Source organism: Apteryx mantelli, chromosome Z, assembly GCF_036417845.1.
Source record: "Apteryx mantelli isolate bAptMan1 chromosome Z, bAptMan1.hap1, whole genome shotgun sequence".
NCBI lineage: Eukaryota > Metazoa > Chordata > Aves > Apterygiformes > Apterygidae > Apteryx > Apteryx mantelli.
The window spans coordinates 19,654,804-19,680,493 of NC_090020.1; the positions used below are offsets into that span (position 1 = coordinate 19,654,804).

Sequence of the window (25,690 nt, forward strand, 5' to 3'; positions counted from 1 at the left end):
CTCCACGAGTCCATAGCATACAGTTGTATAAATGGATTTATTAGTTGAACGTTACAAATTTTTAGGTGAACTGCTTTTACAACTCTCCTGAAAAACAACCAAATTGAGGCTGATCATAGCAGCAGATTTCCCTTTAATTGAACACAGTTCAAAGTAGACTTGGAGTTATACTGCAAGCTTGCCGAAACTTAACAATAAAATCTGGAGTACAGAGGCCTACTTGGAAGTCTTTCTTTGCCAAAGGTTTTTTCAACTCCACGGGTGTCTCATGAAACTCAAGAGGGTACTTGGGACTGTAGGATTTTGTTTGGTTCACCTGATATGATAACACTGACTTGTGGAAAAAATACTTTGCTTCAATGAGTATGAAGGAGTAAGGAAAAAATTATTTCAGCAAAGAAGATGAGCAACAAGGCTGGCATTAGAACATCACCTTTGCTTGGAATCTAGATAGTGCCTGTAACATCTGCTGGTTCTTTGGGGGTTTTATCAAAATAAGAACAGAAAAGTAAAAGCAAAAGCTCCTGTCAACTATGCAAGCTTCACAAAGAAAAAATAATTCCCATATATGAAATGCCAGCTCACAAGTCTGTGACAGATCAGAAAGAGGTCTCATCAATTTGATAAAATCAGCACAGGTGTCTTAAAAAACAATTTGAGTTGTAAGGCCTTCTCATGTGTCATAAAGCATGCACATTGACTTGCTTTCCTTCCCCAGGTTCCTAAAAGGTCAAACAGGAGTTTATGTTATCTGTCTTATGTTCAACATCACTATCAGTGACCCAGAGGAGGGACGGCAGGAATGCTCGTCAGGTTGGAGGTGACACCAAACTGGGGGAATAATCCAGAGGGCAGAGCTGCGTTTCCCCCACTGAGTCGGGCCGAGCGACGGGTGCTGTCTCCATCCTCAGAGGGTGTCCAGCCCTGACAGGGTAAAGCCTGGAGCGACCTGGTCTGCTTTCACAGCTGAGCCTGCTTTGGGCAGGGGTAGACTGGAGACCTCCTGAGGTCCTGCCAGCCTGAGTTGTCCTGTATAGATCGTAATGTATATGATCCATATGTGATCTATAGGTATGTGAATTGTAGAAGATAATCAGGCAGTAAATGGCCAGTTAAGTGATCCATATGACCCTTGGTTCATAACCATTTGTTATAATAATGAAGAGGACAGCAGATGGAGACTACCAATCATAGAAAGAAGGGTATTTCCCGTCTCTCTGTAAAACTGTGTTGCAAGACCCTTGTCTTCAAAAATTACCTCTCCAAAAAAGCTTTATGATCCTAGATCTGCAATTTACTACTATTTTATAAGAAGCCAAACTGACCATTAATTGGACTTTCCCAAATACTGTTTGCTGAAATTATATCTTGCTGCAGATCCTAGTCTCCCCTGATATTCTACACCCACAGTTAGCTGAAAGAATTGAGAGAGGAAAGAAGTGGCACAGAAATCCACATAGCTCCAAACAGATAGAGAAGATGGAGAAGAGAGACAACAAAACCACAAAGTCACAAAACTAACAAACTGTATTAGTAATAAACTCACCAGCAAAGAGTGTAAGGCTTAACCCAAAGAACAAGTACCAGGTAGGAAAAAGGAACAATAACTTTTAAACAATTTAGGATTTATGACTAAAACATAATATCTCTTCAAGTTCAGAAAAAAATCAACAGTGACATATAGAAACTAAGCCAAGCTGCAAGAGTTGATTCTTATCTTTCTCAGAGACAGAAAAAAATCTAGGGAAACTGGAAAATCCATGCAAGTGGGCCTTATACTCTTGTTGAAGCTCTAACTACACATAAAAGTTAAATAAATCACATCTTACTTTTCATTTTAGCGATATACATGGTCAACACAAAATGGAATTCTTTTGCATGAACTATCTTTAGAGACAATATTTCAGTACTATCTTTTTTGCTTTGAGATCAGTGTGCTCTGTAAACATATATTAAAATCCATAGCTTCACTGTGCAGCAAGTATCCTTTTTCTTATTTCATGCTTATAAACAAGACATAACTTATGCAGCACACACAATGATACACAATGATTGAGGGACAGAAGAGAGTCCAGATTTATTCTTTTCAAACCCGTATGGTAAATTCTACACCTTTGCTTGCCTAGTCCTTTGCGTTTACTGCTGCACAACCAGAAACAAATGCAGAAAGCTATATGATTGCTGGACTTCATCATACATAAATGGCTCTATATCCATCTCTGGTTCATGTGACAGAACAGGATCATAAAATAGACTCTCAGAGTCATGTCCCTCTTGCTTTGAGAGGAACAAGGTTATGACAGAAAAGCTCTTGCAACTGAAGATTGAATGTGCTACACATCTTGTTTTTGTAAAAAGATATTCATACTTTTTGAAATACCAGATGAAATATAATGAAAAAATATAATTGGATAAGTTATTAATTATTTGTGCATACTCCTCTCCTTCTGTCTTCTGGCTACTACAGAAAAAACCTATTCAGATGAGTCTGGAGATTCTTGAGGCTTACAGTTCTGCAGTATCAAACCCAGAATGACAATATTAAAAAAAAATTAACTACAGTACAGTTACAATGTCCAAAAACATAGCACATTTTGTCAAAAATAACCTGAAACCCATAAATCTTTGGTTTTTTTTTCAAATAATATGTGTAACTAACAGTGAGGAGGCTTACAAAATAATATAATATAAATGTATTGGTCTGTCTTGAAAACTGAATCAGCATTTTCTCATCTGAATGATTAGAGAACATAATGAAGAGAGGAAAAAATATTCTTCAGAGTAGTTTGGTCATGTGACCCACTATTTCTACACAGTAGTAATGGAGTTATCTTGAATTTATTATGAGCTGCCCTCTTCCATACTCAAATTCATGGTCAGAAGTAATCTGTGCTGCACATTTCCTAGACTCATCAGCATATTTTCCAAATCAGAATTCAGTACACCTATTAATTCAGTGCCTGCAGGCAGGTATATTTTGAGTAAGTCACCTGTTTTTTTTCTTCTCTTAACTACTTACTCACTGGATCAAAGAAAAGAGAAGCAGAATGAAGACAAAATGCCTATGAAGAAAAATAAAGAAAATAATCTACCAAATAAAACATATAAAACGGAAGAAAAAGGTAGACAAGACTAAGAAGATGTGAAAGTGAACGAGCAAAAAAGACAGGTGAAGTGGGTTGGGGGGGGAGAACTCAAAGCTGTAGGAAAGGGGTCTTGGCATGAAAAAATAAGTAAGTAAATCGAACACTTATCCTCACTCAAAACCAAAACCCATTTAACTTGAAGAAATAAATAAAAGGAAAAGAGAGGGGGAAAAAAAAAGCAGTGAGTTAAAAAGCTTTCAATGTAAAAATTATATTTAAAGAAGACAAAGCAACCTTGAAACTTGACTAGAAAAGAAGATACTATAAAAAAATCCCATGACCACACACTATTTTGTATTCTAACCAGAAGGAAGAGAGGAAGTATACAGGGTAGGAAAATCACTGTGTGAGGTTCTCAACATCACCATCTCAACATCATGGTGGCATTTAAGTGAAATAACCACATGGAGTGGACCACTTACGCAAGTTAACAGTGCTTTGAGAGTAGAGGGCTATCAAAAGCTAAAATACTCTTTCTACATGATGAGAAAGGTTCTTTAAGGGGAATTCTGTCACTTGAAAAACATCCTCCACCCAGCCTCAACTCCAAAGTAGCCGAACGCCAAATCTGTGCTAGCTGCACGCACTCACCCTTTCCCATCCAGAGGTCCCCTTCCATGAAATGCTTGGCTACGAGACGAACCTCACGGTGGAGTTTCAGATGTGAGGTTTCCCCGTTCATGAGTTCATGAAAGATGTTGAAAAGTCAGGCTAAGTAGGTAGCTCCCTACAACACAGCCTCTATCACATTCTCTTCATCTGAATTTCTAATCTTCTTTTACAGTAAGAACCCCCAAACCACTAAGTCATTTCCTTTAAGCTAAAGCTCTGTTGACGTGTGCTGTAATATTTCTCCCTTTACATTCATCTAAGAGACAGTCAGACACTTGATCTTCCCATTACTGTCCTTTTTTAATACTTTCAAAAGCTTAGGCTTTTATAACAATATAAAATAAAATAATGTAATAATCCTCCATTGCCAGTCCTCAACCAGTCCTTGGCTTAAAGCTAATAATGTGTTTTATATGGTAATTTCTTTGTTTAAATATGCATATATTTACAGATATACATGTATTTTTCAGAATTCTCTCTCTCTCTCTTTCCATTAATCTACTACCAAATCGAGCTTGGGATATCTCTGACTCTCCCAATTTCTGTCTAATCTGGGAAGCTCAGAATAAAAACAGGATTCTCTAAATTACTAGAGTAACTATACTCTCTTTGCACATTGAAATAAAAAATAATAAAAAATATCCCAAAACAGACATCCAGTTTAAAGCTCAAGAACTTTTCTGACATGCACAGGATAAAGTATGTTGCTTAGAGAGTGCGTGTAGTGATCATAGTGAGCAAAGAAAGGAAATGTGAGAAAATACCTAAGAAGTTTCCTGGGCAGCTAAATACAGACCAACAAAACTTTTGTTTTCAGGTGAAGCCAAGTACAGTGGCAAGATATATTACAGTAAAGCTTACACAGATACATCTTTATTCCAAAATCTGGTGTTTGCGTGTCAGTTCTCCAAAACAACACACAGTGCCTGACTCTGCCCTCAGCAGGATCAGTCCCTTTGGCGCAGCATGCAGAATCAGGGCATCCTGAAGTGCAGCGTGTGGAACTGCGCTTCGCTTTTCCATAAGGCTCAGCTCTACAGCTGGTTTTGATGACCGAATTTCTTGAAACGCTGTCTTTTTATGGTAGAAAACCACTGCTGAAAACAGCAGGGCAAAAGGACACGGCTTTTCCTTAAAGTGCTTAAATAGAATACTTGGGATCAGGTTCTGAACATAAATTTGTATATTTTAGTGTCTGGTTGTTTGAAAAATGCTTCCTTCCCTTCCCCCCAAATTGCATGTTTCTAGTCTACACATTTATTTAGAAACCTAATTTTCCTTTTCAACACAGTTTTTGGCTGACCTGCAAAGTGAGAAGATCACACTTACACGGTCATTTCAAAAGAACCATTCTGCTGTACTAAAAAAAAGCAGTTTTTCATGAATAGGCTTCTTTAAGCAAAATTCTTAATTTTTATAATCTCTTCCTCCAAAGATCAGAATATACATAAGTGAGAAATTAAGCTATCAGTGGCTTTAAGTGACAGCTGTCAATCAGGTAAATTGTATATTAAATATAGGTATTGCATATTATTCTATATACACTCTAATATCCCCAAAGCAAGCATTGGTGTCCCATATTTACTGTGATACACTTATTCCTATTTAAGTCTCACCAAAGGAAAAAAACTATGAATCATAACCTAATCACCATCCCATTTTATTCTTATCCTTTTACATATCTTTCTATTAAATCCATTTCCAATTTTTTCTTGAAATGTGTGATTTACTATGTTTATTTGGATGACTTTCAACTGGTGAGAGACTTAAACCAAAACAATTTTATCTAGATTCAGATTACAACAAATCTGGAAGATCAGGGTATTTTATTCTGCAGTGTTCACTGAAGAGAAACTGCCAGATTGAAAGACTTAGCCACTTAAAAAAGATAGGAGAATTTAAATTTTTTGTTTATATTCAGCACTGTTTTTTAAAGATACCATGAACTGAAGCACTTTCTTACCTTCCTTTATCTTGTATGACTTTAAAAATTCATATTCTTTCAAGCACTTACTATCAGCACTTAAAAATGCCTCGTTTGCTACTTTTTAAATTGTTTTAAACACAATCTCACATAAACAATGTCAAGTCAAAACTGTTAGGAAGTTGAAAACACTTGCGTTGAGAATCCCTCCTGCATTGCTAACTTTATTTTATATACACACACACACACACACACACACACACACAAACACACACATATATATACATATATATATAGCAGTAACCAGAAACAGAAGGGCATGTCTATCAGCTAGTTCTGTAAGTGTTTCAATGAACAGAGATTTTCTGCAGTGACTTGGGCAAGACAAGTATCTTGGGCCAGCCCAGCTGAGCCTCACTCGGTAATCATTTTTAAATTGCTCCACCTTTCTCTGGAGGAGCCACTGACAAACTCTTACTAATCTGAGAAGGTTCAAGGTTGTAAACTTGAGCATAGATGAAGAGCTCACTAAACTGTGATCTTAGAAGCTTTTTGCACATGGATGCAGAATGAAGAGAGTCAAACTAGTCTCTGATAAAGGATACAAAAGCCAAAATTAAAATACGGTGTACCTATCTGCATGTGCATATGTACACACAAATGCACATGTACGTATGTAGGCACCACTTCTGCACAAGGAGCTCTTAAAAAATTAACTCAGTAACTTCTCATTTGAGATACTACAAAAGGCAACACCCAGACCTTTGTGTAATACAACACTTACAAAAATTCCAGGACAACAGTTGAATTTCTATTATTCATTAAATACATGTTGATGTCCACTTTGACTCAACTGATTTTCATGCAGAAGTAAAGACTGGATCCAGTATAACCATGTTCAGCTATACTTTAGCAACATATATTTTTTAAATTGAGAGACTCTGTACTTCTACAACAGGAACATTCTAGTACTAAAAAATTCAGCTGACTACAAGTACCATTATATAATGTTGTTAGGCATCACTGACCTACAGTAATATTTCACACACCTTTCTCTAAATCACTAGACAAAGGGAGCTTTTATTCCTTACTGCTGCAATAAAACATTTCCTGCAGTTTAGCTCCACCAGAATTTCTGGCTTTTGATTTCATAAAAATTCTCTGCAATGTATTTCACTATGCTTGCTAGCATTTTGCTAATAAAACTAATTCATGGACCTAAAAGTCCTGTAGAGAAACAAAGCAGCCTACCTGCAAACATAAAGAAATGGTGACCTTGTTTTCTACCCAGAATTGTTGTATACTCTTAGTGGGGAAACTAGGATTTGATCTATAAATCAAAATGCACAAAAAATCTTTACTCTTTTATGTTTTCTGTGTTTTCAGAACCTTGCCAATTATGTGAATATGCATGCAGCCCACAAATATTTTAGATTTCCAAAACACAATTCACTAGAGTGAGGTAGCATAAGGGACCACCCCTAACTAATCTAAACAAAAACCAACATCGTAGAAAACCTTTAATGAAATCCGTGAAAAACTACTTGACAAACATTGCTGGTGCACAACAGCACTGCCAAACAGCAGCTACAACATTTGGACACCTCCAGGATGACAATCTCCAAGAGAATACTGTTGCTGCAGTTAAACTTCTTGAGACTGATGAAAAACTGAAAGATTGGAAAATTAAATGTGTGTGAGGAGGGATAAGGTCCTCTTGTCAATGAAAACTTGCACTGTGGAATTGAGAAAAGGTGATCTGTGAAAGCAGCCTGAGTAAATTGTGGCTACCCTTGACAGGAGTTATTTCTGAACATTTGAAAACTCAAACACAAAATTTCTGCATGTATTTAGGGTTTTTTGCTCAAATTCTGTACACTGCTGACTTACCTCCTGTTTGAGTGATGACTTGAATGTCACTAGAAAGTGGTCCATCCCCAACAGAAGTAAAGGCAAGAACCTTCACGGAGTATGTTTTCTGGGGCACTAGGTTCCCAATAGTGGTAATATGGCTGTCGGCCACATTGTGCTTCGTCCAGCTGTTGACATGTTGGGTGGGGTCCATGGTATAATAAACTCGGTAACCTTGTATTTGTCCATTCGGTTCCTCAGGTTCTTCCCACTGTACCAAAATGGTGGTAGAGCTCAGCATACGGGCTTGCACATTGCGTGGTGCACTTGAAGGTGCTTGCTCTGATGTTCTGGTTGACACAGGCTCACTGGGAGGGCCTCGCCCAATGTTATTGACTGCAACTACCCGAAATTCATATTCTGAATAAGGGCTTAGGCCAGCTACGCTATAGCGTGTTGTGGCCACCCCATCAATTTCTTTATATGGCTCCTCAGAGTTTTTGGGTTTGTGTTGGATTATGTAGTAAGAGACTGGCTCAGGGTTTCCAGAATCCCACGTCAAGGTTATGCTAGTTGCTGTGCTTTCTGTCACCACAGGTGTTCCAGGAGGTTTGGGTAAGGCTAAAGACAAACACCAAAAAATACAATTAAGACTTCATAACACCAATTATTACATTAAGAGACTAAAAAAAAAAAAAAAAAGGGGAAGATTGAAATGGAGAGGAAGTGTTCCTTTATTTAGAATTTAAGTCTTGCACAGCAAGCTTTTGGCAGTAGTGATTTATTCCAGAACCCTATCAGAACTTCAAGTTCTACAATAAAGTGATTCGATATAAAGCCATGATATTGACTTTCACACAAGGTCTCTTAAGCATACACAGAACAACAACCTTACAGAGAGACAATGCACCATTACAGTGTGATTCTTGGATGTGTTTGGAACCCTTGTTTTCCAGTCATTCTATGTATATTATACTTGGACTCCCATCAACTCTAAAAATCAAATGACTGGTTTTTCAGACTCTTGATGTTAACAAATATATGTGAGATTATTTGGTCCTTCATTTACTTAAAATAAAGGCTGAAAGATAAACACAAGTGAATAATGGAACACTATGATTAATTTATTTATTAGCACTATTGCTGTCTGAATATTTTCTGTACATGTCAGTGATGGTCAGAATGGTTACTCTCTTGATTTAAGAGGGTAAGAAGCATATAGTCTCTTTCAGTGCAATATATTTACTTAGAATATGGACAATGAATGAAAGGTTGAACCAAATCCAAATATATGTACTCAGGATATACCTTTGACAGTTATCTGTGCTATTGCTTCTATAACACCAAGGGTAGACATAGCAACACAAGTGTAGTTTGCAGACTGCCTGACATCATTAAGCTCAAGGACGTTCCTCCCTATTGGCATATCATCCTCAGGTGTCAAATCTTCTGCTCCTAGCATCCATTTCACATATGGCATTGGTGACCCCACCGCAACACAGGTGATATTTACACTCCCGCCAGGCATGATCTCATGATTGGTAGGGGGGATAGAGAACCTCGGTGGGACCCGTCGAACTGGAACAAAACACAAAAAAAGGTAATAACATATACAAAAAGAGAAACTGAGTCTTGCATACAGACTACATGCAGTGTACAGACACAATTTAACATTTTAATGAATTATTCCGATCTGCCAGAAAATAGATATAAAAGAAATACATGACTAAACAAGAATATTGTCTGCACACAATGTGAATTATTCTATATTTACTTGAAGATATTATTAGGCACATTTATACAAAGGCTGTTCCAGACCTATTAGGGCCCCGCAATTAACTAACTACATACTAACAATACACAAACATCATGCAAAAGATACACACACACACGCACACACACACGCGCGCGAGCACACACACACACATATATATATGCATGTATTTTATAAGCGTATACATATATATATGCACAGAAGAAAACTGGAGGGTCAACAGCATGCTAGAGTTGAGTACCAAAACCAACTTCGATGCTGCGTACTTCCAGTTGATGTGAATAAATGTGCCAGGCCACATCGTCACATCACAGTCCTGGAACACATTGCCTAAAGTACACTGAAAGTGCAATTTGATTTGCTTTCAGACTCAAAAGTGGATGCAGCCTCAAGACCTCACACTAACACTGAAACAAACATAGAAAAAAAAATATATATATATAATTACACACAGATACAAATATATATATATATATATATAAAATAAATAAATAAATATATATATATATAGTCACAGAAAAGAAACTAGGCAAAGCCAGTAAAAAAGTACTGGATTTTGTCATGCAGGCAAGCAAATGACAGAATTGATAGAGAATCATGCTTAGGAAAATGTCTGAGAGTAAAAATTGCGTAAAGAAAAAGAACTAAACTCAAAAAGAAAACATAATGGGTGAGGAAAGAAAACATAAAAGAAATGGAGATAGGATAGGCTTACAGAAACAGGAATTTAAGAGGAGGATAGAGTTTGAGGGAGAATGAAATTAGATTAAGTTTAGGTGGTTAAAAAGCAACTGTTAGGCAGGGCCACTGGGAAAATAGCAAAACATTTAACATTCAGGATTCCACTGTGCTCACAGTTAAGGGAAAGCAAAGTAAGCTATAAGGATCAATAATATTAGACATCTCTGCATTGATAGTAATGGGCAGCAGACCTTAAACACATAGCAGGACATTGCACTAACAGAGTAGTTAGTATTTAAGCAAACACAACACCGAGAAAATTACCAGGCAATAACAGATCAGTGTTCCTGCTTCAAATATTCTCAGTGGTGTGCGCGTGTGTGTGGGAGGTGGAAGAGAGAGAGGTGGCTGAGAGAGGTAGGTTTGTATTTAGGTCTTTCACTGGAGAATGTACTTTAAACTGTATTTATTTGGGTTCAATAGAGGCTAATCATTGAGACAGCTTTAATTCAGCAAAAATAAAAGTAAAATAAAAGACTATGAGTGAGTAAAAAATAATAAACACTGTATTAGTCTCAAACCTTCCCACTGGGTTTAGTTAAATTTCTGTGATCTTCTATGGATTCAAAAAGGCTTACTGCGATGGCCTCATGAGTGAATGACAGGCAGAAAGGGAACAAGCAAAGAGCAAAACATGCCGTAAGCGGCCAATTCACAGAGGCCACACAAAGCAAGCGGCAGGCAATGAGGAATTTGTTGTATTGAACAGAATCCTTATAGACAAAGGAGAGTTTAGTCTTCATGCTCGGGCTGTTTAGAAAAGCGACTGCAGGAAACCATTCTTTGAAAAGCAGGCATCAGTATAAACAAGAAAATTAAAAGGAAAAGAAAAAAGCAGGAACACTGACCAAGTTTACCAGACACTAGTGTTAAAGCTAAAAAGGTTGCCATGCATCCAGGCTCATTCTCTCTTATCATGCACAACAGTTAGATACCAGCACTCATCAAAAGCCATGAACAGGGCATTCTCCGCTTAAACATAACATTAACTTAAAAAATGCCACAATGCTGCTACATTCATTTCATTTGTATTCTTTGTTATTGGTTTAATTAATAGTTTTGTAAGGTGGGTAAAAAGTAAAAAACACACCAACCTTCTCGCAGCTCTGAGGGATGTAGGGGGTTTGATGCAGAACACAATGAAATGAGGAAAGGAGAAAAACAAGGGAAACACAGAGAGAGTAAAAAGGCCATATCAAGGCTTTCAACTGCTACTTGAACATCTTTACTTGCTCTAATTAAACCTTCCTACCTCATCTTGAAAAGTTAGCAATTTTCCACAGCTACAACGGTGTTAGAAACAATAACTAGCATCATTTTGAAATTTTCCTCTGGATAAAAAGGTATACATGCCTCATGCAGTACAGGAAAGTCAGTCAGTCATTGGAGAAGAAAAATAAAAAAAAAAGGATCAAATAGCTTTCTAGGGATGCTGTAACTAAGAAACTTTTTTTCTTTTTCTTTTTTTTTTTTTAATTAGCCAAAAGACTCAAACCATACCAAAACAGAACAAGTTGTTTGAAAAATCAATTCTAACAAAAATTTCAAAATCAAGCTAGGTATTTTTGGTAAGGTCATCCAGCCTACATTACAATTTACAGCTGTTTATGTTTTCAGTCCTATTTCCCCCACCCATCCCTTCATATTGTAGACACACACACACACACACACACATATATATATATATACATATGTATGTACGTATGTATGCGTATAGCTAACGAGTTATAGCCTTCACTGTACAAAAAGCTACAAGAACTGGCTGCTGGAAATACTGCCGAAAAGAAAGCCCTTCTTTCTACTTGAACCAAATACATATTTTCATATTTAAAAAAATTAACCATTTTACTACTTTACAGAGGAATATAATTGTTTCCTTTTTAATCATACCTGTCATATAGACAGGTAATTTCTTCAAAAGATATAGCCAATTAACCACTATTGTGGCACAGAGTACACTTCACTCACAAGTCTTACACTAAAGATAATAAATATATATATACATACATATATATAAAGAAGAAATAGAAAAGAAGAAAATACAGTCGTGCTCTGCATAAACATTATTTTAAAGTTAGAAGCTTGTCCTTTGCAATAAAGCAGCAGAGGTCAGGTAGGCATACACCTCAATGCCTTGGGGTTACACTCAGAGCTGATTAGTAGCACACCGAGCAGTCACCTCAGGAGTTTGAAAAGAAAAGAAAACAAAAAACAATAAAAGAAAATAAATGCAAAGCACAATCTAACTCAATGCAGGAAAAATAGAAGTCAAGATGTAAAAATATAAATATACTTACAAACCTTAACCCACAGGATAGACTGGACTCAAGAGTGCTTTTGAAAACAAAACAAATCCCAACCCTTTTCTCTACACTGTTAAATGTATTTTGCTACTGACATATACACCATGGCATTTTGATTTTTACAGTGGTAACTGCACAGATCCTGAGAGTATCTTATCAGCCCTGAACCTGAATGAAGAGTGGATGTCAGGGTTATGTCATTCCTACCTCTGACATATAGATTGGCAGGGGCAGAATAGCGTGTACCCGCACTGTTGGTTGCAACACACTCATATTTGCCTTGGTCAGATTCTTCACTCAGTTCAATTTGGAGAGCACCTGTATAAATATAAAATACATTGCCAAAGAGACGGTCAGAGAAGGCTTTTTATAACCATAACAATATACCGCTTAACAATATGAAAAGCTTGTATGCGAAGGTCCACTCAACGTCGGTTCATTTTCTTGCTAAGGTGCACAGACAGAAAATGATGCAATGAAAAAAACAAAGAGATTATTTTTTTCACATCATCAGTGCTAGCACAGGAAAACAATTTTCATTTGGCAAAACAACCCCTCTCTAAACAATACTTTCTTTCCTAAACCATTAAAATGAAGATGGGTGAGACTGCTTCAAGGAAGAATGGCTTTTAAATAAAACAAAAGAGATTAAGTAGTTGGGTCATTATAGATTTTTGATTTTTATTTTATTGCTTCGATTTTGTAACAAAAGTAGCACAAAAGGTGGTACTCGTAAAAAAGCAGGACAGGCTTCAAGAAATCTTCTGCTGAAGAAAGCCAAAAATGTGCAGCAAGAACAAAAAGGCTGCTTGAAGTGAAAAAAAAGAAACTGCATTAGTCATTTATAATTATCAAAATATTCTCTTAAAGAAACAAAACTCCCTTAAGACATGCAGATTGGTAAGAAAAGAAAGACAGTTTTCCACAACTTACAATCTTAAAGTACGTTTGCTGAAAAACAAAGAGCAGTTGAATTAGAAGACAAAAAAAGTTAAAAAGCATGGTCTATGCCAACAAGGAAGAACCAACCAACCACTGCTGTGGACCATAGGAGGGCCCCCCCCTAAGACACCCATCAAAATCCACGAGTGGGATTAGCAGTGTGGTGTCACAAAACCCAAGAAAAATACAAAACAAGAATTACAAAAGAAGTAAACATTTTTGCCAGAGTATCAAAAACCAACAATACCACATACCACCAAGAATAATGTCATCAACCTTTCAGTTCCAAAGCCTGTAGATTAGAAGTTCCAAAAATCCAGAGATGAGATAACTCCAAGAAAAAGAAAACCAAAAAACAATAAAGGAGGAAAAAAACATTTCTGCAATCTTGTAGGGGGGGAAATTATTTTCAACTTTATAAAGTTAAAAGAAAAAAGGACTGAAGAAGAACAAAAACAAAAACCTTTTTTGAAAGACAAGACAAAAAGAAGATATTCCATGTTGTCTTCTGCATGTCTGCTACTGTTCTCCAGACCATCTTGGCTTTGGTCCAGGACAAGAACAGCTAAGGAAGAAAAAAAATGATCTTTTTTTGCTCCAGTTGGACAAAAAAAAAAAAGAGGAAGGAAAAAAAAGAAAAAAAAAGAAGAAAAAGAAGAAAAAGAAGAAGAAGAAGAAGAAGAAGAAAAAGAAAAAAAGAGGGACAAATGGTACGCTGTGACTGGGCTATGGCCAGAAGACCGGGATATGCTTTCTTTGAAGCATATCACAAATCAAATTATCATTTCTTTATTTTTTTTAATGAACAAACGAAAAAGGGAAAGGAAAGGGGAGTGTGCAGAAAGAAAGGTCACAATATGAGAGTCACTGATCATAACCAAACAGGACAAAGGAAAAAAATTAAGATGATGAACATTTCTGTGGTTGTTTTTTTTTTCTTCTTTCTTTTAAGAAAAAAAAAAAAAACAGGACAAAGATGAGATGGATGAAAGGACAGAAAGAATGAGTAAGATCATTCTGTGAACGTTAGTTCAGCACTCTTACCTCTTATTGGTGTACCACCTGGGTGGATAATATGAATGCAAATAAGATTAGAAAGAAGAAGCATTAGTACGAGAAGAAGGAGGCTAGGGCTTTGGAAGAAGAATCAAATTAGATTTACAGAATTAAATAAGGTCTTAAGAGAAACTTTTACTATACTGTTAAAACAGGAATATATTAGATAGTATTATCAGGTTATAAAAGCAAGTTGCATTGTACCACAAAGGGCAAAGGCTACAATTGGCTGCACTGCCATTCTCAGAATAGCCTCTGAGTTCTTACGTGTTTGGTTATACAGGGTTAGATATATATTGAATATGCCTCGAGTACTTAAAGGAAACTTTACAATACTATACTTATTACATAGTTTAGGAAAATACTGGATATTCTATATTCTATTTAAATATATATATATATAATCTATATATATATAAAAAGAGAGGATACACTGAAGACTATCTGGAAACAAACACTGCAGTTTAGGCTGGATTATGGCATTTACTGTTCTACATCTATGTGATAAATGTGTATTGTTTCTTCTAGGTGTTGCTATGACTGATACGACAACATTTCTGTGGAGGTGTGCGTGTGCGCCACTATAAGGATCTGGTGACTACACTGACTGTTAGTAAAATGCATGCCATGCATTTTAAGAATAATAATAGTAATCATAATATAATAATAATAATATTCTGAATATGGAAATTAGTGGGGGTGAAGTGCGCTTCAGAACTAAGCACTTACCAATAGATTCTGGAGATTTAAATACGGAGAGAAGAAAGACAGCATAAAAATATTATTATATTCCTTATAATTTGGTACAAAGTTTTCAGTTAAAGCTTTATATACTAAATCATCTATGTCACATGTGAAAAATTAATTCTTAATTTACATTAACAGAAGGTTAATTTACACAGTTCTGCTGACAACAAGCAAAGAGTCAGTTAACAAGACGATTTAACATCACAGGACAGGTCAAAAGCTGAGAATTCTGGGAAGACACGTGATTAAACAACTTAGATTCTACAATGATATCTACTACAATTGCCAAACAAAAAAGTTCATTATATCCCCATTATATTATTTAGGGATAAGGTTTAAACTTTATAAATTTAGAGTCTTTTTTTCTTTTAAATCTAAAGAGAGCAAAAGAATAAACTAGGGCGGGAGGAGAGTGAAAGGACTGCTAGGGAGGTGCAACGGGCAAAGAGAGAGAGCAGCAAAAGCTGGATTCTACACCAAAAGCAGGCTTCTGTAGATCCAGACAACGTAGGATTCATAAAGCTTTGCGTGGGCGCACACTACTGTGGCTAAATGTGTTGAAAAAACGCTCAGCCAGCAAAAAGCCTTCATTCCATAGGTTACCCAAGGATTTCTTTTCCTTTTTTTTATTTCCTTTTTTTTAAGGTATAATTGTGCATGGGAAAAAGTATTGTGTTTTATGTACTCGTGAGAGGAAAGAAGATGTGTCCAAACTGGCTAATCTTTGGTGGAGTCAAATGTGGAAAAGACAGCACAAAACACATTTTAAATTTTAATTAAAGTGTCTAATATGCAGGTTTTGGTTTTGATGAATATAACCATTGGTACTCCTTGCAATTTCTGAATGAAGTCCAATGTTGAAATAAATTTGTTAAAAAAAATTAAAAGGAAAGAAGAAAGAAAGAGGAGAAAATGGATCCATCAAGTACTGCAAAAAGCAGTAAAGAAAAAAATTATCAAAAAGTACAGTCACAGCAGTGAGCAATGTGGAGTAAACAGAAGCTGCAAAACACACAGAGAGACAGACTCTAGAAAAGGCTATGACAACATCACAGACATGGACAACACACTCAGTAACACAGAAAAGAGAGGAGGAAGAGAAATTATTACCTATAAATAAAAAAATTAAAAAGGAAAGAAAGAAAAGAAAGAAAAGGTGAGAGAGAACAACTCTGGGCGTTAGTGGAAACAGTAACAAGACCCTACCTGATCGCAACTGCTTGATGCGGCCGTTGTTGTTGCTTGTGTCAACAGGTAAGAAATCTTTGAACCAAGTTATTTCGGGATCAGGATTGCCACTGGCTGCACATAACATAGTAGCTGTACGAGTCCGTTCAACCACCTTCAGCTGTGGACCCATATCAATGGTGGGGAAACCCCGGGGAATCTGATCCTCTGCAAAACAAATATATGATTATGCAGGATTTCATTTCAGCTGTCTAGTGACTCACGAAAAGCCCGACTGACAGGCGGCTTAACGTGGAAGCTTCCCCTAAGAACTGCCAATATGCAAAGAATTGATACAAATGCAGACACTCAGGCAGCACTTTGGGTCACTTACAGTGGTCAATATGTTGATACAAAATGGAAGATCCATAAAAAGTAGGCTTTATAATTACTTACACAAACTTTATAATTACTTATAAAATGCAATAAATCAGCTTAGGCACTGTTTATTGTGCATATTCATTAGATTCCCACTACAGTATTTTTTAACAGAGATGCTGCTCCTCTTTTAAGTAGCTCTATTAGTGCATGTGAAATAGTGTGAAAAATCCCTTTCTTTCTGTGAGATAAGCACAAAAGGAAGTATGATCACATAGTCTGAGATCTGGCCTGGGACTTAAGTTAGGTCAAGTTAATTTTTTTGCTTTTTCACAAACTACCTATCTGTTGTTGGTCTTAACACTTAATCTAACTGTGCTTCAGGTGTCAATCTGTAATATAGGGATAACAGTGCTTTACTACCTCAGAGAAGCACTGTGTGGATGAATGCATTACAAGACTGCAAAACACTGAGCTACCACAGACTTTGTGGCTATGCAAATATCAAACTTCAAGTGGGAGGATCTTTATCACGATTTTGAATGAATATAGCTATGTCAACCAAACCACTCAGTTACAGTCAAAAACACTTGCCCTAGTGGTTTCAATAGTGAAATATAACCTTGAGAAATACTGAACAACTGCAATTTGCCCTCTTAGAATCATACACGCTAGCAGGTAACACTATAAGCACAGAAAGAGTTGTTTAATGTCAACTTTCTTTGCATGGAAACTGTGTGATCTTTTTCAATAATCTCAGGGAAGTCTTCAGAGATTTTTGAAGAAGATGTAGAAGCAAGTGTATCCGACTTGCTTTGCAGTCCCCAGGGGGCTGCTGTTTCCCAAAGGGCTACCTAAGCACTTCCAACAGACTTAAAAAAAAAACAAAAACAACCCCAAAACACACACACACATAAAAAAAAATTGCTCTGCTATAGTAAGCACAATTCTCCAGTAAGTCTGCATAACTCATCAGAGCCAGTATCTCTACAAATCCGTGGTGTCAAATGCTTCACTAGCTATAGGCTCTTCCCAAAGAAATGTATGTTTCGTATGCATTTATAAACATGAAGTATTTGCTTTGGGCATAACTGACAAGATTTGACTTATGACACAGAGGAAGCGTTTAAATGCATTTTCATGACCTTTCCTTTCTTTCTTGGCTCATAAAGAACACTCTGGAGTCCCTTTTGCAGATACACAAGTGCACAACAAAGATAATCTATCTTGCATACTAATGGGATGGAGTAGTAAAGAGCTTTCCTTTCTTATTTTTAATAAGGGTAATTAAATTCCATCCGTCCCCCTTATGCATAGAACCTCTTTGAATGAATGCTCTTCATTAAATTTTCATGAGAAACATCACAATGTAACAGATTCAAATACCCAGAACTGTTATACTTTGACAGTTGTGGCTTATTTCCAATCTGGCTTTCAGGTATTTGGCAATAAAACCCAATATTCAACACAAAACGGACTGGGGAAATAATGGAATTTCTAATTGGAATGCTTATCTCAGTGGATTTAGTTTTTAAGATGTTAATTGCTTTTTTTCTCTCTAAATTTATTAGTGATTTGTATAAAACTGTCTTTACAGTTTGATGATACCAAGTTTGACAGATCATCAAACACACTGGGCAACAGAGCTGAGTGTCAAATCAAGGAACAACTGCCTCTCAGCCATAGTAATAGAAAAAATAACTTACAAATTTGTGATATATTGGTAGTTTTACAATTTTACATAAGGTGAAAAGAAAAATATTTTCTACTGCTCATTAATATGCTTATTAGGTTCTAAACTGCAATATATACCACTGTTTCATATTAATATTCAATTCTAGTGAATTAGCTTCTAATTCATCAACAATTTAAATCAGACTTGACCTTCTCAAAGCCATTTGGTACTGTCATTTTGAGAGACCATTAAAGGACAGATTACTCTGTCCTTGTGCTTAATGAGTCATATATGTAATGCATATTTTGTTTAGGATGGCAGATACAAAAGATTAAGAAATACAGCACATTCTTTCAATTTGTTAGGTGTTAGGGGTCTTAGCATGAGCCACTATTAAAAGCTACATTCCATTATGCCTTTAGTATTGTCCTAGTATCATTTCCAATTGCTGGAAGAGCTCTATAAGAGTTTTTTTTTCACTGGGTGTATGATCTAAACTATAGAGAGAGGCAACTGCTTACTACATGAACCCTTACAAGAGAATGATATGAAACTGTCTTGCCTTGTTTCCTATTACAGTTGTTCTTGGAAAGTATTTCCAAACTTCCTCTTTGTGCATCAGTCTCTTTGACACTGTTCATCTGCAAAAAAATCTCTTCGAGATTTTTACCTCTGTTGCTGGTTACGCCAAAGTGCTTCCCTTCTCGGCAACAAATATGGACAAAGCACATTAACCTCTACAGTCATTGTCCGACACATAATTTAGCATGTTGTTGAACTTGTTTTAGAGTTGAACTTGCCTTCACCAAAATACAACAATATTTTGAGTAGAGACTCAAACTCAACTTGTATGTGTAAACAGTAATTTTGATGGAACAGCATTTTGAAATACCTGCATTTCAAGTTAAATTGCGATGTACCAAAAAGTAACCATACAAAGAAAGAAGAGTTAGTCTAATTGAGTTTCTGTAAATTGTTTTTTACTTGAAAATTCTGTTGTGTATACAGCAATGACTTGCTCAATAAGCATTTATTCCTTAAACACATCATATGTTTTGCTGACACTGGAAAAATTAAAGATTCTTATAGAAGAAAGTCTGTTTGGAGCTCTTTTTCTGGTGATAAGTGTAGGCAGGATCCTTTTGGAATAACTGCGTAGTTTCTGTAACACAATTATTTTCTTTGCCTTCCCCCTCCTCTGAATTTCTACACTGCAATCACAGGATGACTCCATTCTGCAGGTTTGGAATTCTGAATTTCCTCCTATATTGCCTTAAAGTAAATTATGCACTAGAAGATCTATATGTCTTTTCTATAGGACTCTTTTTAATGATTCCAATATATAAGTGCACCAGCTATAGCTTACTGGCCTTTTCCAGCAGCTTTTGTGTCTTCAGAGGATAGAAAATGATTCTCACCATCCTGGCCTACAGATCCAAATTGTTCCTTTATCAGAGCTCCTCGGAAGAAGCAGTTATTCAATGAACAGCAAAAGGTAACATCAGAAATATCAGCAGAAATTATTAAAAATGACTGAGTTGATTCTCATATCCAGCTACCATCTGGAGGGCTAGGTGTCCCTATGCAGAACTTATCTATAAAGCATATACCTAACAGTAAGATGTAGTCAAAAGGAGTAATTCCCACATAGGATGTATTCGAGAACAATACATCATCTGACATGAACCATCCAAAGTCAAGGACATATTAAGATGTTGAGGAAGTTCCTTCACAGACTGTGTGAATCAGGGAAAAATCAGCTTCCACTTTCATCCTTGAAGATAGTTAATTTCAAAATTTCAGGTCTTAAAAAATCAGGTCTTAAAACAAATCCAGCATCTTTAAGCATCTAAAAAGCCTTTGAAAAAGATCAAATTTTCCAGCCTTCCCAATGGATATGGTTTCTTTGGACACACTAAAGAATATTCTTATGAAAAGACTCAGGAGACAGTAAGTCTTTAAACCTGTGGCAGTAAAGGTAGGAGGAAAAAAAAAATAAAAGCAAGCTTTGAAACTCCCATCTAAAACAGCCAGCACAACAGAGGAAAGGAACACACCCAGTAGAATGGATTTGACTCTTCATCATTAATCTACCCAGGCGTACAACAAAGGGGCAAACGAAGAGAAACACAACGAATTTTTTCCATGCCTATGACACAACACTTTCCTAACATTTTGACTATTTCTCCTGTGTGTGGGGGGGGGGGGACAAAAAAACTTCCAGATCATGACTAGTCCTTGTTAGAAAAGAGAAGAGTGACAGCTTTTAAAAATAGATTCAGTCTTAAAGTCTTGAGTTCTCTATATGTACCTTGCTGAACCTCCCTGACAATCTGATTTAACAAGGAAGTCAGTATGCTATGAATACTTTTCTCACTTAGAATATATTAAGATTACATTAGCAAGTTACATATTTTAAGTCCAAAAGTAAAGTACCCAAAGCAAATTGTGTTACCATGACTATGAGTTACAGAGTATGAAGGCAAGGTAATGACACCACGGTCCAAGACTAGATGGTTGATAAGAATACTGAGTAAAACTGGTATAAGTATATCCCTCCCCATTAACTATTTGCACCATAGAGGCACACGTTTCAGAACAGCCGTATTTACCTGCAGTTTAATCTGTGTAATTTGACTAAGATAGTTCTGATATGTATCCACTATTTCACTGTGCCTTTTAAAAATGTTGTCGTATGTGAACCAATTATTCTCTTTGTGGAAATGGAGGCTGGTTTTCCAAACTACTTAAGAGGAAAAAAAGCCTATTTAAAGATTCACCGATGGCTTTGCTATTGGCAAATTTTAGTCATTCTGCAGCTCATGGAATAAAAAGGCACACATGGAGTATTCTCAGAATACACTACAGATACTGAAGATAAACTGCTGCAATAAAGTTTATTATTTCAAAGAACAGTGTAAATAAAGCTTTTATTTTCACTATTCCAGATGGCAGCAGCATATCATTTGCACTGTTTTGACATCATGACCATATTATTCAAAATCATTCTTCCTGCAATTGAACTGAGCACAGGATTGAAAACAGCAAAATAAAAGGTGGGGGGGAAGAGTAAAATCAACATTTTGTAGCAAAGTTGGTATTCTGTACTATTATTGAAGAACTATGCATATGAATAAATTAAAAAAATACAAACAAAGCAGTTTCTAATTATAAATAAAAGACAAATGTGGATTGAAATGATATAAAGCATCAGAAAATGGCCAGTTAATAAACATTATTCCTACTGAAATAATTTACAAAGTAAAATTTTGCCAAAAAAAGTAATTATGAACACACGATAACACACTATAAATTCTTTTCACAGGCTTCTCTGTTCAAAGCTATTATATACAGATTGATACTTCTACTTAGCTGTGTTACAAATCACTAAAAGAGGGTAATAGCTGCATCGTAGGAATAGATATAGGTATCCATTGGGATTTATCTTAAATTTCAGACAATTATATCACACAAGTAAAGGAAATTGGACATTGATAAGATGATCTGAGACTTACTAACATTTGCTAAATATTCAACATAAGAACAGCTGCCCATACCACCCCACTGAAAAACATACATTTAAAAATATTCTTCACATATTGAAGAGGTGGGCAAAGTGCTTTTGCTGCAAAAGAAAACAAATTTGTTTAGTAGCTCTGTATGCAATTATCCTGCAAATTGTGAAGTAATGTCTATATAACAGAACACAGGGCCACTTAGACTGACTGAATTATCATTTGTATGAATGTTGAAGCAGCAATTTCACATTGCATTAAGTCAGTTAACATTCATTGTTATTAGCATTTAGCCTTAAATAAATCCTCTGTTTTACTGAATTTGTTGTCTTTATAAGGACAAGAAAATATAAAAGGAATTTGTACTTTCTTTTGCCAATTCTCAACATGTGCTGAATTAAAGACTACATACAGCAAGCTCTTTTCCAGGTGGCCTGTCTCACTGACACCAACAGCTCTCCTGTAACAATGAAATATTGAATGACAAGGATTAATATTTGGAGAGTCATCATTTATATAAAAAAGCAGGCCTCAAAATAAGGTCTTATTCTCATGTTTGTGCTCAGGCACTGCTTCAGTTTGCAGCAAAACATATCACCTGAACATTATATGCTCAAATTTGGGCATGCCTGAACTTTTGGATATCTGTTCTGCTTACTGGGCACAGAAAGGGGAATAGAAAAGGCCATGTCTTCAAAGATGAAGGGATTTCTTCATCCTTCTTACTGGCCAGAGTCATGGTAATGAAAAAAAGGCAGGAAATGAAAAGTAGTGTTTTAAGTGCACGGAATCATACTTTTATAAAAAAAATAGTAAATCTCCAAAGGTGAGAGCATACAGCATGCCACACGGAAATGTCACAAAAATTCAGCTACATGTATTTTACATTGGGCAAGACAAGACAAGACAGACAAGAGCACGGCAAAGGACAGTGATATGAATTTTCATGATTACCATTTCTAATTCGAGGCCTAGTTTCCAGACAAGGTTAGGATTAGGATTACATTAAATCAGGGTTAAATTGGGGTTTACCAAGAATGAAGATTAAGGGAGTGCATGATTGCTCTATCTAGCCCGTATTTTTAACATATTAATATCTGTGTTTTTACATCCTCCTTATTTTCATTTTAAAAATAGATGGAAAAAAATTACAACAGTGCCATGATGGTAGCCTTGTCTTTAAGCTTTGATTTTTCCCACCACTTTATGCTGCAGGTAAATAGTGAGATCAGCAACAGATTCATATGTACATAAAGCTCTCTTCTCATGTTAATGGTCGGAATATAAAGACTGGTCCAGAATACATGATCATAAGGCAATTTTTTATTTTTGTTTTCTTTCTATTCATTAATAGTCTATGTTAAAATACTGATATTAATAAATACCTATGACAGCTTTTATTAGTAATTACATCACATTGTTAAGTACCAACCAACAAATATCACAATAAAGAAATACTTTCTTGAACTGAAAAAAGAGCACAAACATCTTTTTTCTTACTTCACGAAAGATGATGAAATAAAAAATGAGTGGTCTGTCTAGCAAAGGAGTTGTCTCTTTCTCCCTCTTCCCTCCCCTTTTGCACTATATGCACTATCTATCCACTCTAAACCTAAAAGAATGATAATTCAAGGACAGTTGGACGGATTGGACTGCCTTAGAAGATTCTTGAGGTAACAGCTGGTGATTGCAGCCATTTCTGTCACTGATGTTACACAAGCTTCAGAGATGATGCATTATTAATTCTGTAATTTTATTGAATACTTTTCTAATGCAGTCTAAATGCTTCATAACCCAAACTGACAACTATAAACTATACTTACTGCATCAATGTCACAGCTGCAAAACTTAGGTAGGTGACAATGGAACTTTAGTGGGGAAACCATCAGATTTGTTTAAATCTTGTTTTCCTATTAGAATAATATTAGCTTTCTGCCTTTCTAGTTCAGAGTTAAGCTTGTGAATTTTGGAAAGGTAAAGCGGAGGATTTTCATTTTGATAAGGGGGTAGAAAGGTGCCCCAGAATACCTAGAGTTTCATCTCTTAGAAGAGAGAAATGAGGAATAAGGATGATGAAATTGTATCCCTTAAGCCTTGACCATAGATGCCTGGGTCATAAATGGTAAGTTATTCATATAGCAGCTATACATTCCAACTTTTTTATAGTGCTTGGTATAACAAAGCACCAATACAGATGTAGAGATTTGGATATTATTGCAGTATTTCAATAAACAGCAAACATAATGACGAAACACAAATGAAAAAACGGTATTAATGATAAAGAGAAAAAGAGAGATGAGATATGTTCTCAGGCCAGACAATGAACACTGGAAAAACTCAGCTGAAGGGAAGTCCCATGAAACTCAATATTATTGAGCACTACACTATATTAATAATATGGGTACAAAATATGCAGTTTTTCTAAATGTAGTGCAGCTTTTCTTTTCATTGGACTGAAAAGCATATTTAAAATTTTCATAACGCTTACCTGACTATAGCTAGGTGACTGTGACACAAATATCAATACATACAGTAGCTTCCCATTGTTTGGCTTTTTTTTCTTTTTCTTTCCGCCACTATCAATGTCTGTCTATCACTTAAGAAGACGCTTGGATGAAATAAGAAAATATAAGACAACAATGCAATACCTTACGTCATGCTTTTCTAATATTTCTGAGTTAAAGACAAAATCCAAAATATTGTCAAATGATAAAATACACAAAATCTTTGAATCTGTAGGAATTTTTAACAGAAGCAGTAGCTGCAGGACAACAGAATTTCCTTTATTACTGGACAGTGAAGCTCTTCCCAGTGGCCTGGCTGTGGAGGGAATGGGTGTGCTCCAGTCCTAACTCTCCACCCTTCTGAATAAGAGAGAGGGATGTCTCCTATTTGTCTTTCCATCTATGAAAACATTCCCTCTGTCTCACAGATATCAAGAAGACGCCTATGTATCTGTAACAGGCAAAGATAGGCCTAGGAGAAAGAAATGAGCAGGCATGGATTTCCTTTGTGCTTGGGGTGAGTTTCCAAAGCACCAGCTCAGGTCAAGATGCAACAATATCAACGAAGTGTCAAGACGAGGAAGTTAGAGGGTATATTCTTCTGGGGGAAACAAATCAATTTTCTTCTCTTCTAGAAGAGAAGGACAGGAGAGCTTTCTGTGTAGAAGAGGACAAATATTGCTTAAAAAACAGAAGTACAACTCCAGCTTTCTCACAGTTCTATGTCCAAATTTGATAATTACTACTGTCTGATAAATATCCTTTAGTGAGTATGGAGTTATATAGAGATTCAGTGGACCCTCACTTAAGGGCTCAAAGAATACCTGTGGCTTAAAACATGTTTTACATAACACCTGTTTTATATAACATCTGTTCTTCAAGACTAGGGTAGCCAACATTTTAAAGGTCTTGTTCTCAGAAAAGACTCACAGATTCATGATGTCACAATCATAATTTTGCACAAACAAATGCAACTAATTATATCCTGCTACAGATTAAAAACGCCTCCTGCCCCCAAAATAAGAATGGCATAATCAGCCTCGGCCTGAAATTTCTACTGAATCTACCTGCAATTTTGCTGCTGCCAGACTAAAGTAAATGGGAGTAGACTGGAATTTAACACTTTTCACATTTAATAGGAAACACATTTGTCATAGATGAAAATGTTTGTATTCTGTGTTATCACGTGGAGGAAAACATTCGTTTTCCAGTCATGCTTTCTAGCAGGAGAGATTAGGCATGACAGAGGTCCGTCTGCAAAGGAGGAACGGAGCACCCAGTAAGGCAAAGCTGCACTCTGCCTGATCCATTATGAACTAGCACTTGTACCTGGCCACACCAGTTTTCACACCGGT

General features: G+C 36.1%; 1 protein-coding gene across 1 annotated transcript in view; it reads right to left on the bottom strand.

Annotated features, from left to right (window-relative positions):
- The window catches only part of PTPRD (protein tyrosine phosphatase receptor type D), a 367,736-nt gene that overhangs the window by 127,964 nt on the left and 214,082 nt on the right, over nucleotides 1-25,690 (bottom strand). The window contains exons 5-8 of the mRNA XM_067316504.1: nucleotides 16,303-16,491; nucleotides 12,559-12,669; nucleotides 8,842-9,111; nucleotides 7,573-8,154 (exon numbers count right to left, since the gene is read on the bottom strand). Of these exons, the coding sequence (XP_067172605.1) occupies nucleotides 7,573-8,154; nucleotides 8,842-9,111; nucleotides 12,559-12,669; nucleotides 16,303-16,491 (1,152 nt within the window). The remainder of the gene's footprint in view (nucleotides 1-7,572; nucleotides 8,155-8,841; nucleotides 9,112-12,558; nucleotides 12,670-16,302; nucleotides 16,492-25,690) is intronic.